Source organism: Strongylocentrotus purpuratus, unplaced genomic scaffold, assembly GCF_000002235.5.
Source record: "Strongylocentrotus purpuratus isolate Spur 01 unplaced genomic scaffold, Spur_5.0 spur5_scaffold_19, whole genome shotgun sequence".
NCBI classification, from domain to species: Eukaryota; Metazoa; Echinodermata; class Echinoidea; order Camarodonta; family Strongylocentrotidae; genus Strongylocentrotus; species Strongylocentrotus purpuratus.
Window position 1 is genome coordinate 25057178 of NW_022145604.1, and position 13258 is coordinate 25070435.

Sequence of the window (13258 nt, forward strand, 5' to 3'; positions counted from 1 at the left end):
ATTCCACATTTTAATTTATTTAAGCATTTAAGGCAATACTATGCTCTACTAAAAAATCGGTAAAACAAACCTCTGCATTGATAACAGAAGTGTCTTCCTTCTTGCCGAAGAATGATGTCAATTTCTTCGATGTCTTGGACGCATTCACTTCGGCTTGCTCATTGTCTTTATGCTTTTTATTGGATAGGTGCCTCATAATGTCGTTGGCTCCTCCACCACTGATCTTTAGATCTTGCCGACAATAAATGCTGTATGCATATTCCTCCCCTTTTGTGCTTGCTCTAATAAAGGGAAATCGTTCCTTGTATTCCTGTTTGTACTTCTGAATTCGTCTTGCTGCTGTTCCGCTCATTTTGACAGATTTTCTTCCGAGACAAATCACAAATCACAAAGTATACGGTACCTCGAAACACGTACTTTGCATGGGGACCCTATGCATATACGGTGCGCTAGCCGCGATAGCGAATGCATGCATGCTGATATGCGCATGCAAACGTATAGAAATTATACTTACGAGATTTGCCAGCGCAAGTATTTACATACGGAAATGTTACGTACGGAAACACATATCAGAGTGCACGTGGCGCGCAGCAACACGCTGCCACTGTACGTACATATCGGTGCACGCTGCATGCACCTTGCGCAATGCAATCCGTTCAGCACTCGATCAGATCAATGCTATGTATGGAAAGCCAAATTCCCCAAAATCGGAACGTTCCGTTTTTTAGGGCTATAAAAACTTCAAAAACGGAACAGTTCCGTTAAAATCGGAACGGTTGGCATGTCTGCATTTGTCGTTTCATTGCATATTTTTGTGTGTAATATGCTTATTCATTATATTATATTTTGCATGAGAAATAAAATCATTTGAATCAATGTTCTTACCTCAAGGAAAGTACTGTTCCAGAGTCTTGACCTGACAACGATGTTGACCTCGTTCATGTCTGTTTCTTTGGTCAAAGGGTCAAGATCACAAATGATGGTCAAGCACTGTGCGGTCCCGGTCTTACAGTCCTAAAACAAGACAAACGGGGCATTCATACATGAGAAGAAATCTGTATACAGTAACTTGTTCAACAGAATGATATGTGAAAAATCACTGTACGCAGAGGAACTCTATTATGTTCAGTACTTGTTTTCGGCCTTACAGTCCTAAACAAGACACACATGGCATTTATACATGAGAAGAAATCTATAGACAGTAACTCGTTCAACGGAATGTTGTGTGAAAAAATCACTGTACAGAGTGTACAGACAGGATTTGAGGATCACATGAAGGATCATTGTAAGAAAGTATTTTTAGGGTCAGCTTGCACCACACTCACAAGACAAGCTTGCCAGCATAGCATGTCACGTTTAAATTGGTAGAGATATTATTCTACTATATCTAATTTCACAATTCAAGAACCCATTTTGAATGTCATGTAGATACAATATAAATTTGAGTGATTTAAACAGTGGATGGCAGTGAAAAAGTTAATGTTTATCCCACTGTTCCGATATTGTTCCATGATATCTAACTTCGCAATTATTGAACCCATTATGAATTCTTATGAAGAAAAACAACCTTTCCATTGTCCAATATTACTAAAGGCAATGGACAAATTTAAGGTAGTTTAAACAATGCCTTTGAGAATGCTTGGGCGACAATCGTTCTGTGGTAATCATCCTTTACTAGCTGTATTCTTAACTTAAACCCTCGACCAAACGCTACACATTTCCCTGACCCTACCATTGGTTCGTAACATCATCTTCACTCGAATAATTCCTTAATCCAACCCTGGACCAAACACTAAACATAACTTTAACCTAACCCTAATCTTGATAAAAGACCCAATTACAACCCACACCCGATAGTCCACAGCAGTAAAATGGTTCAAGGGAAGCCCACCCTGATAGTAAGTTGGTTTTAATAGACGCAGAAAAATGAGAGAAACAGATCAGTGGAAGTTTGAGCAAAAAAACAATTTAAAAAAAAGAAAATTGGAGAGGAGCTCGCAGAATAGGCCACAGTGTCTCTGATTAGCGTTTCACTGATGACAACTAGAAGATTCATAACTTTCCTATTTTTAATTGGATATAGTTCAAACTTTCGTTCATTTGTTTCTCTCATTTTTATGCTTTATTAAAACAAACTCAATATGACATAAAAATCAGACCAACTCAGAATGGACTTTCCCTTTCATCTACTTACAAGTGTGATGTCCTTTCCTGCTGTCAGCTCTCTGGTTGAAGTGACTGCCTCTGCTTCTGCCTCCCTTCTCTTCCTTGACTGCGTTGTCCCCCCTGTACCTGGGGCTACTGGGTTGTAGGCACCCCCTCCGTTCTTGGGCTGCCGAGAAGTAATTAGCAAGGATGCAAACAAAGCATTATATCAAACGTTTACGATTGTATGCATAGTGTAATATATCAAATCGGATGCCTTCAAGAGGACTGTTACAATGGCCAATACTATCTCTCTGATAAATGCATTCATAGATTAATAGAAGAATGCTGAAATTGAAGAGACGGTTGTGTGATCAGTCTCTAAATCTGTCTTTGCACTAATGTCCTATAGCAAGACTTTAATCTACATTTGCCACTCTCCACCCAGGTGTTAAATGAGTACCCGGTAGGATGCTAAGGTTAATGTGTTGAATGAGGAAGAGTGCGCTTGTAAAATGGCGACTGGCCGGAATGCTCCCCATGGAGTGGAGAATGTGCATACATTGTGTGCAGGTAAGCCCAAATCCGATGACCGAGGTAATAATGTATCTGTAAAGCGCTTAGACACATAATTGTATCGATGTATTGGGCACTATATAAAAGCGGAATATTATTATTATTATTATTGTAAAATCATTACTGCTGATGAAAATAATGTTATTATAATAAAGAGTCAACAAAAATGATATACCAAAGAAAATAAGCACATGAAATTGACATGACAAATGTTCTTGTCAATTTTGAATTCAGCTTATTGCAAATGTGCAGCAGACATATAACGTTAATGCCCTAATCGTGCATGGTGCTGACACCATCTTGGTCTTTCTCTTTAAACGGCCTGGAGCAAGTTTGCTCCTCGGACCTTACCTTTAGTCCTAGCTCGTTGACATAGACTGCTGGGGTGACGTTGCAAGAACCCTTGTTATCTTCAACGAAAGGCATCTCTGTCATGTAGAGCAACCATTTACCATTAGCTACCTCATAAGGGAAGTCAATCGTCACTCTGGCTGTGTTGACTGCTCCGGGCCCTTCGTTGAATATCTAAAAAGAGACAAACATAGTGTCATGGATGACATTCATTCCAACTATAATAGCCATTAAAGGCATCGTTTAACAATGTGAAATCCGAGATGCATGGCCCTACGTGTTATCAGTGTCTGTGATATGGTCTAATATCAAAGCTCTAAAAAAAATGCGCTTCAAAATAATCATGAAGTGCCTCAAAAAATTAAAAATCTTTGAGTGACCAGTTTTACTATATTCATTTTCCTCAGTATACTGTAGTGTTATAAAAATGGCTTTTGAAATTTCCAATCATAAATATCCTGATAATCAGACAGGCGACCGGCTTTTAAATGTTATGGGGTTCCTTGCTGACCTAAAGGTTCATTATTATCATTGCAGCATGAGCTAAATCCTGGATTTTGTTTCAGAATCTGAGACAAAGATACCAAATCCCTTTTTTTGTTAAAGACTCCAGATGCCAAATTTCAGATCAAATGACTGCTCTGGGCCCTTTGTTGAATATCTGAACAGAGACAGGGGTGATAGTGAGCACTAAAAAAAAAATAGGTTTCTTGTTTTCCCCTCAACCACGCCCCCCTTGAGTAAAAAAAAAAAAAAAAGAGGATTCGCGGGGAAAAAATGGCATCTAACAACATTCCCCCCTTACGAGTAAGAAAATTGGAGAAAAATAGGGCAAAATATGTAAAAATAGCACAAAATATGGAAGAATAGAGAAAATCAGGATCAAATAGGGAAGGAAAAAAAAAAAAAAAAAAAAAAATCCGGAAAAAATTGGGAAAAATAAAAAAAATCGGGAAACCAATTTAAATCGGGTTTTTATCAGGCCTGAGAGAACTACATTGTGTCATAACAATCAACCTTACATTACAACTAAATCTAAGTTTACCAATAACAATCACGCTATCAAGAATATCATCTCCAGCACTCAAAGAGATCAAATCAAATCTCTGCTTCATGGTAATACTTGACCTTCCAAGTTTACATGCATGTGCCGATTTTGTGCTCCCATTACTTGACTAATCGTCATCAAGATTAAAAGTTTGGAAATATTTGGCCCCTCCTGCTGAAGCAAAAGCATTGGTTTTGTCATAATTCTTATATAGAAATGTTAATAGATTGCTTACAGTCCATCTCTGATTAACGGCCAATCCAATGTCTTCAAAATAGTTCATCGCACTTTCTCCAATCACCTGACCACTGAAGTAAAGTTGCTCTGGTCCCTTACTGTATAAAAATGATAATATAAACACACACAAAAAGGGAATTAAATTGCAATACTACAACATGGGCCTCAAAGTACACAAAATCAGACATACAACGCAACATTGAAAGCTTACAAGTACAATTCATAAGGGATTAAAACCTAGAAGTTCCAAAAAGTGAATTACGATCTGCCCTAAAAAGACTTACTCTATTCTTCTAATAGAATTGTTAATACATAGTTTAATGTATGCTCATTTATATATTCAGGACTTGTATAGCAACACTGAACAAACAGAGCAAAATATATTTTTGTTTGTTGATACCCTTTACAGCTTCCTACAGCCCTTAATAAATCAGATCCACGTCCTCAAAACTATAATTGTCTTCATTCTTATAAACAAAACATTACCATATCTTACATGTATTCAACCCAACTCATTTTTTAAGTACTCATAAAATATCCTCGTAAAAACAATCCTAAGACAGATACCTACAAGGTCTACAGCGTTGTATTTTGAAACAATTTTATTTTTTAACACGCGATACATTCACCAAACTTAACAACAATCAATAATAGAATTGAAGGAAACTTTAATAAGACAATCTGAAAGGGACCTGTATAAAGACAAAACCCAACAAAAATTGCCCTTTGACCTCTGACTTACCCGCTGATGAGGATGTCAGTGATACTCTCGACCTCAATGGTGATGATGTATTGGTTATTGCCTGGGTTAGAATCAGCATCGTTGGTCCTTCATAAAACACAAAGACAGATAAATTGAGATGAATAAATAGTACTGTACAAAGTGGTGGTCACTGATAAAAATAATACTTGTACTAAATAATTATGACTAATTATTACTATAATACTACTTAGTATACTAAAATAATTATTATTTACAAATTCATTTTTCACCAACATTTTGTTTGATGGGTAGGGTAATAGATTTTTTTCTACTTTTTGTTCGTAGCTCCAGTTGATAAATAATTTGTTGTGATGTCGAAACTGTCTACACAACACAATGATTTCCTAGGCGAGCACATAACAGTGAGGGGTCCCAAAAAAAATATCAACAAAATACCTGTTACTTTGCTTACCTATGAAGTACAAAGCCATAAAGCAAATCAGAATAGCAGTACACATACATTTGCTGATGAGGGCACTAGTTGCATGTGTACTGCACTCATGTTAACAGCCATTTTGAAGATATTTTTTTTCCTCCTTCCTTTTTTTTCAAAAAGGCAGTATGCTAAACATGTTTCCTATTCTGTGTTTCAAGGGAAGTAACAAATGTGGTCTTAATAAAGAACAATCTTTATTGCCAGGCGGTCTTTCTATTGGTCATTGCTATAGCGCTTAGAGACTTCGGTGGTAGGCGCTTTATAAGCACCTTTTGTATCATTATTATAGCAGATTTCAGTTGTAACTTACGAGGAAGCAACGAGGGTGATGTTGAATACCTCAGCATCTGGAGGCACTGACGATGCATCATAAAGCACGACGAATGAATCCTGTATAATGAGAACATGTATACACTTGTTTATCAAAGAGAAGGTTGAGTTATTAAGTTTAATAGTCGTTTTTTTGAGTTATTTTTTAATTTTCCTGTAATTTTTTTCCATTATAATTAAGCATGATAAACAGACATTAATCTTTCCGTCAATTCTTCTTCCATCACTCTATCATCATTTCTTCATCCCTCTATTTCTTGTATCTCCACCTAGCTCATTCTGCAAAACCAAATGGGCGAGGGTTGGCAGATTTCTATAATCCTTCTATCGCTCCAATCATCATTTCTCTATCCCTCCATCCGTTTATCCTTCCATCTATTCATCCCTCCATCCCTGTCTCTGATACTTACCACTGAGCCCTCTGAATATGGGTTGCCAAGCTCACAAATGATACTGGTCTCGTTGGCTCCTTCTTCGAATGGCTCTGGGTTGCAGTCAGCAGTGAATGCCTGGAAGAAAAGGAGCATTATATTCATTAAAGCCCCACTGCACTACTATAGCTACTTGCACGCTCTATATAGCAAACAATGCCTAATACGTGACCATTGGTCCCCCATGATCCTCTTTTTCTTCTGTCAATTGAGAGCTTATTTGATGAGATAACCACCTGTCAGTGTCCTTGCAGGGTGGTCTAATCCCTCCTGTAAAAAAGTACAGATGGGCTTTAAAGAAGCATAGGAGTGGGCTCTTATTGGGAATTCGACACCTTTTGGGTGTTTACCCAGTAACAGGTGTTGTCAATCACCAGGATTTGTCTTCGGTCTTATGACCGAAAGGCCTTATGCAATGCTTTGCATTCCCCCATATGGTAAAGTCACTAGCTCACTTTACCCTCACCCGAAGACTCTTTGGGAGACAAGGGGAGTTTTCTTGATATGCAAACAGGTTTGACTGCTTTCAATAGTCTTTACATACAGGTTGGACTGTATTAAATGGTTTTTATATATAGGATTACCGTAATTGTATATCTGTACCTGTGAAGCCGATGAGAGGGAAATAAATCCCAAGTAGGCAGGATAGGTGACGACCAGCTTGGCATTATAAGCATCCTCTTCCCTGTTGGCAATGTGCGCACTCATTGAGATTTCCTGCTGCTCACCGACCTTCAGAATAGGTGGGGTACTGGGGAAGGATCAAAGAATTTTAAAGTTCATAAGTTAATAGGTCATTTTCACACACAGTCTCTCTATCTATGATTTATTAGCAATTTTCACACTCATTCAGACTTCTTGCTGCTTACCAACCTTCAGAACAGGTTGGGTACTGGGGGATGGGTTAAAGGTCAAAGTATGAAGTTTAAAAGTCATAGGTTAGTAAATCATTACTAAACACGGGCTGATCATTTCTTGGCAACATTTACACTTGAGACTTTCAGTGGGTCATTGACCTTCAGCACAGGTGGGGTACTGGGAGAAGGTTAAAAGTTGAGAGTATGAAGGTTAAACTGAAAGGTCATAGGTCAATAAATCATTATCACACACAAGATCTCTATCTATCTATCATTAATTAGTAATGTGGACACTCCTTGAGACTTTTTGCAGCTAACCGAGTAATAGAGTATAAAGGTTAAAGGTAATACAAAGTTTTGAAATTTTGAAAATTGGGTGGATAGTGAATCTTTGCAATTTTGATATATTTGGATGCCCCTGTGGATGTATTATAAGCACTAAAAAAATTAGCCCCTAAAACACTTCTGTTTTCGAGAAAAATTGAATATCAAAATTTACCGGTGCTCCCGGTAAATTATGATAACTTTGAAATAGCGCCTATGGCCGTATAATGTTAGCTGCGACCATGAACATCTCAGAATATGTAGTTTGGATATATAATTTCCAAATGGGAATAGCTAATCGGTCGATTTTAGTGAAGAAACATTGTTTCATAGCTAAATAATATCTTGACCTTGAGAGAGAGCTATACAACATAAAGAGTTTATTATTTATAATTTCATAACTTTATACTCGATTTCAACCGCGACAACGATCAATGTATATTGTAGGAACGCATATGCTTCCAATAGGTTAATTTGAACCGAATTCATGACCCCATACCAAAACTTTGTAATACCTTTAAAGGTCATAAGTGTATAATTAGGTAAAAAACGATGCTTATATCCCAGGCTTACTTGCTCTCTCTCTCTCTCTCTCTCTCTCTCTCTCTCTCTCTCAATTGTCACAAGAGCTCACATATTATGTTTCAAGTATAGCAGGACTTAAACTTCTTTGTAAAAATGACTAGACAGACAGAATTCAATGACTCACCCTTCAAGATCTACTGAAGCACGGACATCTAGATCAGTGATGCAAAGGCCATCATCCTTGGCGCATTCTTTGCTGAAGATGACCTGGAGTCAAGAAGGAGTTACAATAGGCAACAGAGTTGAAGAGGGGAAATAATCATTAATAATCATTACCTGAAATGCTAGAGTGCCATAATGGCAGCCATGCTACAGCCAGGGTAATAATTGTGGAGCGCCGGGATTTTCAATTGATTTGATTTGATTTGATTGATTTATTTCTGTTTGATTTTCTCTTTCTTTCGCAGTTTTACAAATATATAACAATTCAGACAGACATGACCTCTAAACAAGAACCCACTATTATTATTATTATAGGAGGTGTCATAATGTGAAATGGAGTGAAAACAGGGAAATGGGTTATAATGGGGAGGAGTCATAATGGAAAAAGGAATCATAATGGGGAGAAAATTGTCACAATGGGAAAAATGTTGTAATGGGAAGGAGAGTCAAAATGGGGAAAGAAGTCAAAATGAGGAAAATAGTCAAAATGAGGAAAATAGTCAAAATGGAGAAAGGAGTCATAAAGGGAAACGGTGATAATGGGTAAAGTTGCCACAATTAAAAAAGGAATTGATATGGGGAAGGGGTCATAATAGGGGAAAATTTCATTAGAAAACGAGTCATAATGACAAATAGAGTAAGCAATGTGGAAAAGAGTCATAATGGGGTAAGGAGTCAAAATGAGGAAAGGAGTAAAAATGAGGATAGGAGTCAAAATAAGGAAAGGAGTCAAAATGAGGATAGGAGTCAAACTAGGGAAAGGAGTCAAACTGGGGAAAGGAGTCAAACTGGGGAAAGGAGTCAAACTGGGGAAAGGAGTCAAACTGGGGAAAGGAATCAAAACGGGGAAAGGAGTCAAAATGAGGATATGAGTCAAAATGAGGAAAGGAGTCAAAATGGAGAAAGGAGTCAAAATGGAGAAAGGAGTCACAATGGGGAAAGGAGTAATAATGGGGAAAGGAGTCAAACTGGGGAAAAGAGTCAAACTGGGGAAAGGAATCAAAATGGGGAAAGGAGTCAAAATGAGGATATGAGTCAAAATGAGGAAAGGAGTCAAAATGGAGAAAGGAGTCACAATGGGGAAAGGAGTAATAATGGAGAAAGGAGTCACAATGGGGAAAGGAGTAATAATGGGGAAAGGAGTAATAATGGGGAAAGGAGTCAAAATGAGGGAAACCTTCAAAAATGAGGAAATGAGTCAAAATGGGGAAGAAGTGGAATGGGGTTAAAGATGTCACACTGGAAAGCAGCTAAAAAGAGGAAATGCGTAATAGTGGGAAAAGAGCTAATAATGGTATAGTAGTGATGGGGGCAACTGAACTTACCTCTTCTAACATGATCGTTTGGGTGTTCTCCTGGAGAATGGGGAAGGGAGTCATACTGGGAAGGGGGTCACCGGGCTGAGGCATGACGGCTTCTACCTCAGGAATGTAGTACGTCAGATTGATGGGGATGGGACGGAAGATGTCGGTGAAGCCAGCCTGCAAGAAATTTGAAATGAATTTAATGAAATTAGTTTATCGTAAAAATACATCTAACATTAAGCTCGAGAGCTGAAACTCCATAATATCTGTGTAGCCAGCCTGCAGGAGATAAAAATGTAGAATTGAATTGAATTGAATTGGTTTATTGGAGCTGAAACTGATCAATTTACAAAGAGATGCATCAACATATAGTAAAACCACAATTGGGTTGAAAACATTGAAATTATCATGATTTTGTATGAATAATTAAAATCCTACCATCACATTTGCAAATTCAAATTTCATCATTTATGCTTAATTAACTTGGGTTTTATGTTAGGAACAAGGTTACGATTAGGTTTAAAGGAGAGGTCCACCCTGATATTAAGTTGATTTTAATAGAACCAGAAAAATGAGAGAAACGGGCCAGTGACAGTTTTGGCAAAAACCGATTTAACTTAAGAAAGTTATGAATTTGTGAAGGTGCGATCAATCAAACACTAATTTGCAACACTGTGATGTTTCTTGTGAGCTCCTCTACAATTTGCTCTATACAGAAAACTCCAGAAAATTTCAATTTCTTAGTTCTTGAAAAAAAAGCGGGAAACCACGGAAACGCAGGAAATTCTCATGCCTAATTGTTGCAGGTGTTGTACAACAGTTTGGTCAAGTAATTTTCTCACCTTCAGTATAACATTGTACTCTGGAGTACAGGCTTCATCATCATTTGTAATAACGAGCGTCTGCTTAGTCAAGGAGTAGATTCCACTTTCCTCAAACACCACCCGAGAGTTTAGAACCTTGCTGCGTCGGACTCCTTCTGCCTCAATGTCAAAGTTGATGGCTGCAAGATTGTACAATAGTCAGAAAGACATTATCTCTGTGCTTATAATTTTTCTTTTTTTGTCAAGGTTGATTACTGCACGAAACAATGTTTGAGCGCTTGGAGCACCTTGCATTGTGGTTAATAGTGCTATCAAGATATCCAGTACTACATTATCGAGGCGATCTCCGAGGGTGTTTGGACTGTTTTGAAGGTACCGAGTGTGTGTAATTTTACTATTGCCTGAACAAAATGATGTGTATTATTTTTGTTATAAGATGATGTTTTATTTTTTTTATAAAATGATGTTTTATATTAAACATGGTTTTACTAATGACCGGTCATTAGTAAAACTACGTGTTAGGCAAAATAAATGCCTGGTCACTTGAACACTCTCAACCAATCACTTGATTAGGATTCATCATCTTATAATACTTACTAATTGGATCGTTGAATGCTGGTGCGAGGCAATAGTAGGACATGCACAGCTGTACTGTAAAGCTATATGGAAAGAAATAGAAATTACTATTAGCTTCATCTCTGTGCCTTGTTACATTAGAATTCTACAATCGATTGTACGTCTAATCAATCATAAAATAATATAAAATAGTCAGGAAACTTATGTGCATTCTGATGTCAAAAGATTTGTACATTAAGTTAATGTCTTCGTAACATCTGGGTACCAATGACAAAAAATCCTGTATCGTTAGAACTAATTTTTTAACAGACAGTTCTCTGTCTATAGGATGGAAAGTTAATGCCACTACCAGGTTTTCTAAATTGTGTAGAATAAATTTTACAAATTGAATCTGAAGGCTGTATCATCTCTTTATTTATTGGTAAGGGGTCATGAATTTGGTTCAAATGAACATATTGGAAGCATATGCGATCCTACAATACTCAGTGATGGTTGTCGTGGTTGAAATCGAGTCTCAAGTTATGAAATTGTAAATAAACACTTTATGTTGTATACCTCCCTCTCAAGGTCAAGATATTAATTAAGCTATAAAACAATGTTTCTTGACTGAAATCTACCGATTAGTTGTTCCCGTTTGGAAAATATATATCACAACTACATATTCATAAAATTGACCAATTAGTTATTCTTGTTTGAAAGTTATATATCCCAACTATACATTCTGAGAGTTTCATGGTCGCAGCTACCAGTGTACAACTGTAGGCGCTATTTAAAATTTATCAACATTTACCGGGAGCACCGGTAAATTTGTATATTCAATTTTTCTCGAAAGCTGAAGTGTTTTAGGGGCTAACTTTTCTAGTGCTTATAATACATCCGCAGGGGCGTCCAAATATATAAAAATTGTAAAAATCACTATCCAACCAATTTTTTAAAAATCCCAAAACTTTGTATTACCCTTAACTTTTCATCACCTTTTGGACTATTTCATGACAAAATGTCAAAACATTGAAACCTGTATAGAAAGATATCCTTGTGTCTCCCAGCAAAGCCACAAAAAATTGTTTTATCACATGTTTCAATAAAAAACACAATTTAAAGGGAAATACAAATTTGATCTATAAAGATTTGTCTAAACAGGTTTAACTTAAAATCTTTCAGTGTACACTGTTCACATGTAGCAAACGGCAAAACAAGTGAGAAAAGGTTTTAGTGACATTTTGCAATAAAATGGACAAGTTTCAAGAGCAGAAAAAAAAGAAACAAACAAACGTTTGGTGTAAAGACAGTCACTTACCACAAGGAATCCTTGCCTGAGTATTCGCAATTGGTGGTATTAGGGTCCAGCTCAGTGACGCTGAGGGTGAGCTGGGCTTCAATGTTGATCACGGGACGCCCTCTGGAGGAACAAATGAGAACAGAGAAATAAAATCAATGATTGTTAAATTTTGAGAAGAAATTTCAGCCAAGGGTTAGAGAGAAGGCTGTGTTGTGGTCAAGGTGATAGTTCTTCGTCGTAGATCGAGTGTCATACATTTACATCTGAGACAAGTGGTTGGAGCTTCATTACGTCAAGGTTTAGGTTAGGGTTACAATTGGTTGTAGGTTACATTTATGGTAAGGATTGGAGTCAGGGTTGGGTCCAGGATTGGAGTCAGGGTTGGGTCCAGGATTGGAGTCAGGGTTGGATCCAGGACTGGAGTCAGAGTTGGGTCTAGGATTGGAGTCAGGGTTGGGTCCGGGATTGGAGTCAGGGTTGGGTCCAGGATTGGAGTCAGGGTTGGGTCCAGGATTGGAGTCAGGGTTGGGTCCAGGATTGGAGTCAGGGTTGGGTCCAGGATTGGAGTCAGGGTTGGGTCCAGGATTGGAGTCAGGGTTGGGCCCAGGATTGGAGTCAGGGTTGGGTCCAGGATTGGAGTCAGGGTTGGGTCCGGAATTGGAGTCAGGGTTGGGTCCAGGATTGAAGTCAAGAACTTGGTATGTGTAGAAAATTGACATGGAGCAATTGTTGCAGGAGGTCACAAGTGGCCTTTGGCAATACAGTAATCTACATTTGCCAGTCTCAACTGAGCCGTTAAATGGGTACCGGAAGGAAGTAATTCTTTGTGTGGTGTGAGCACCGAATTCAGTAGCCTAACTAGAGTTGGGGTAATGACATTGGAGCATCTTAGGCACCTTGCATGGTGGATATGAGAATAATGAAAATATCCAATATTATTATTATAATATCATCGTCTAGTGCCGTCCCTGCAGAAGGGGTTGGCATCTATGTACCTCCATCGCTTTCTGTCACGTACCCTTGTTCTAAC

General features: G+C 37.9%; 1 protein-coding gene across 2 annotated transcripts in view; it reads right to left on the minus strand.

Moving 5' to 3' along the window:
• The window catches only part of LOC590692 (integrin alpha-6), a 52640-nt gene that overhangs the window by 16212 nt on the left and 23170 nt on the right, over positions 1 to 13258 (minus strand). For both annotated transcript variants that reach the window (XM_030990668.1, XM_030990667.1), the window contains exons 11-23: positions 12247 to 12348; positions 10971 to 11032; positions 10392 to 10552; positions 9571 to 9726; positions 8208 to 8290; positions 6921 to 7068; positions 6297 to 6395; positions 5867 to 5946; positions 5100 to 5186; positions 4356 to 4455; positions 3073 to 3246; positions 2195 to 2332; positions 886 to 1014 (exon numbers count right to left, since the gene is read on the minus strand). In XM_030990668.1, coding sequence (XP_030846528.1) covers positions 886 to 1014; positions 2195 to 2332; positions 3073 to 3246; positions 4356 to 4455; positions 5100 to 5186; positions 5867 to 5946; positions 6297 to 6395; positions 6921 to 7068; positions 8208 to 8290; positions 9571 to 9726; positions 10392 to 10552; positions 10971 to 11032; positions 12247 to 12348 — 1519 coding nt within the window. The remainder of the gene's footprint in view (positions 1 to 885; positions 1015 to 2194; positions 2333 to 3072; positions 3247 to 4355; positions 4456 to 5099; positions 5187 to 5866; positions 5947 to 6296; positions 6396 to 6920; positions 7069 to 8207; positions 8291 to 9570; positions 9727 to 10391; positions 10553 to 10970; positions 11033 to 12246; positions 12349 to 13258) is intronic.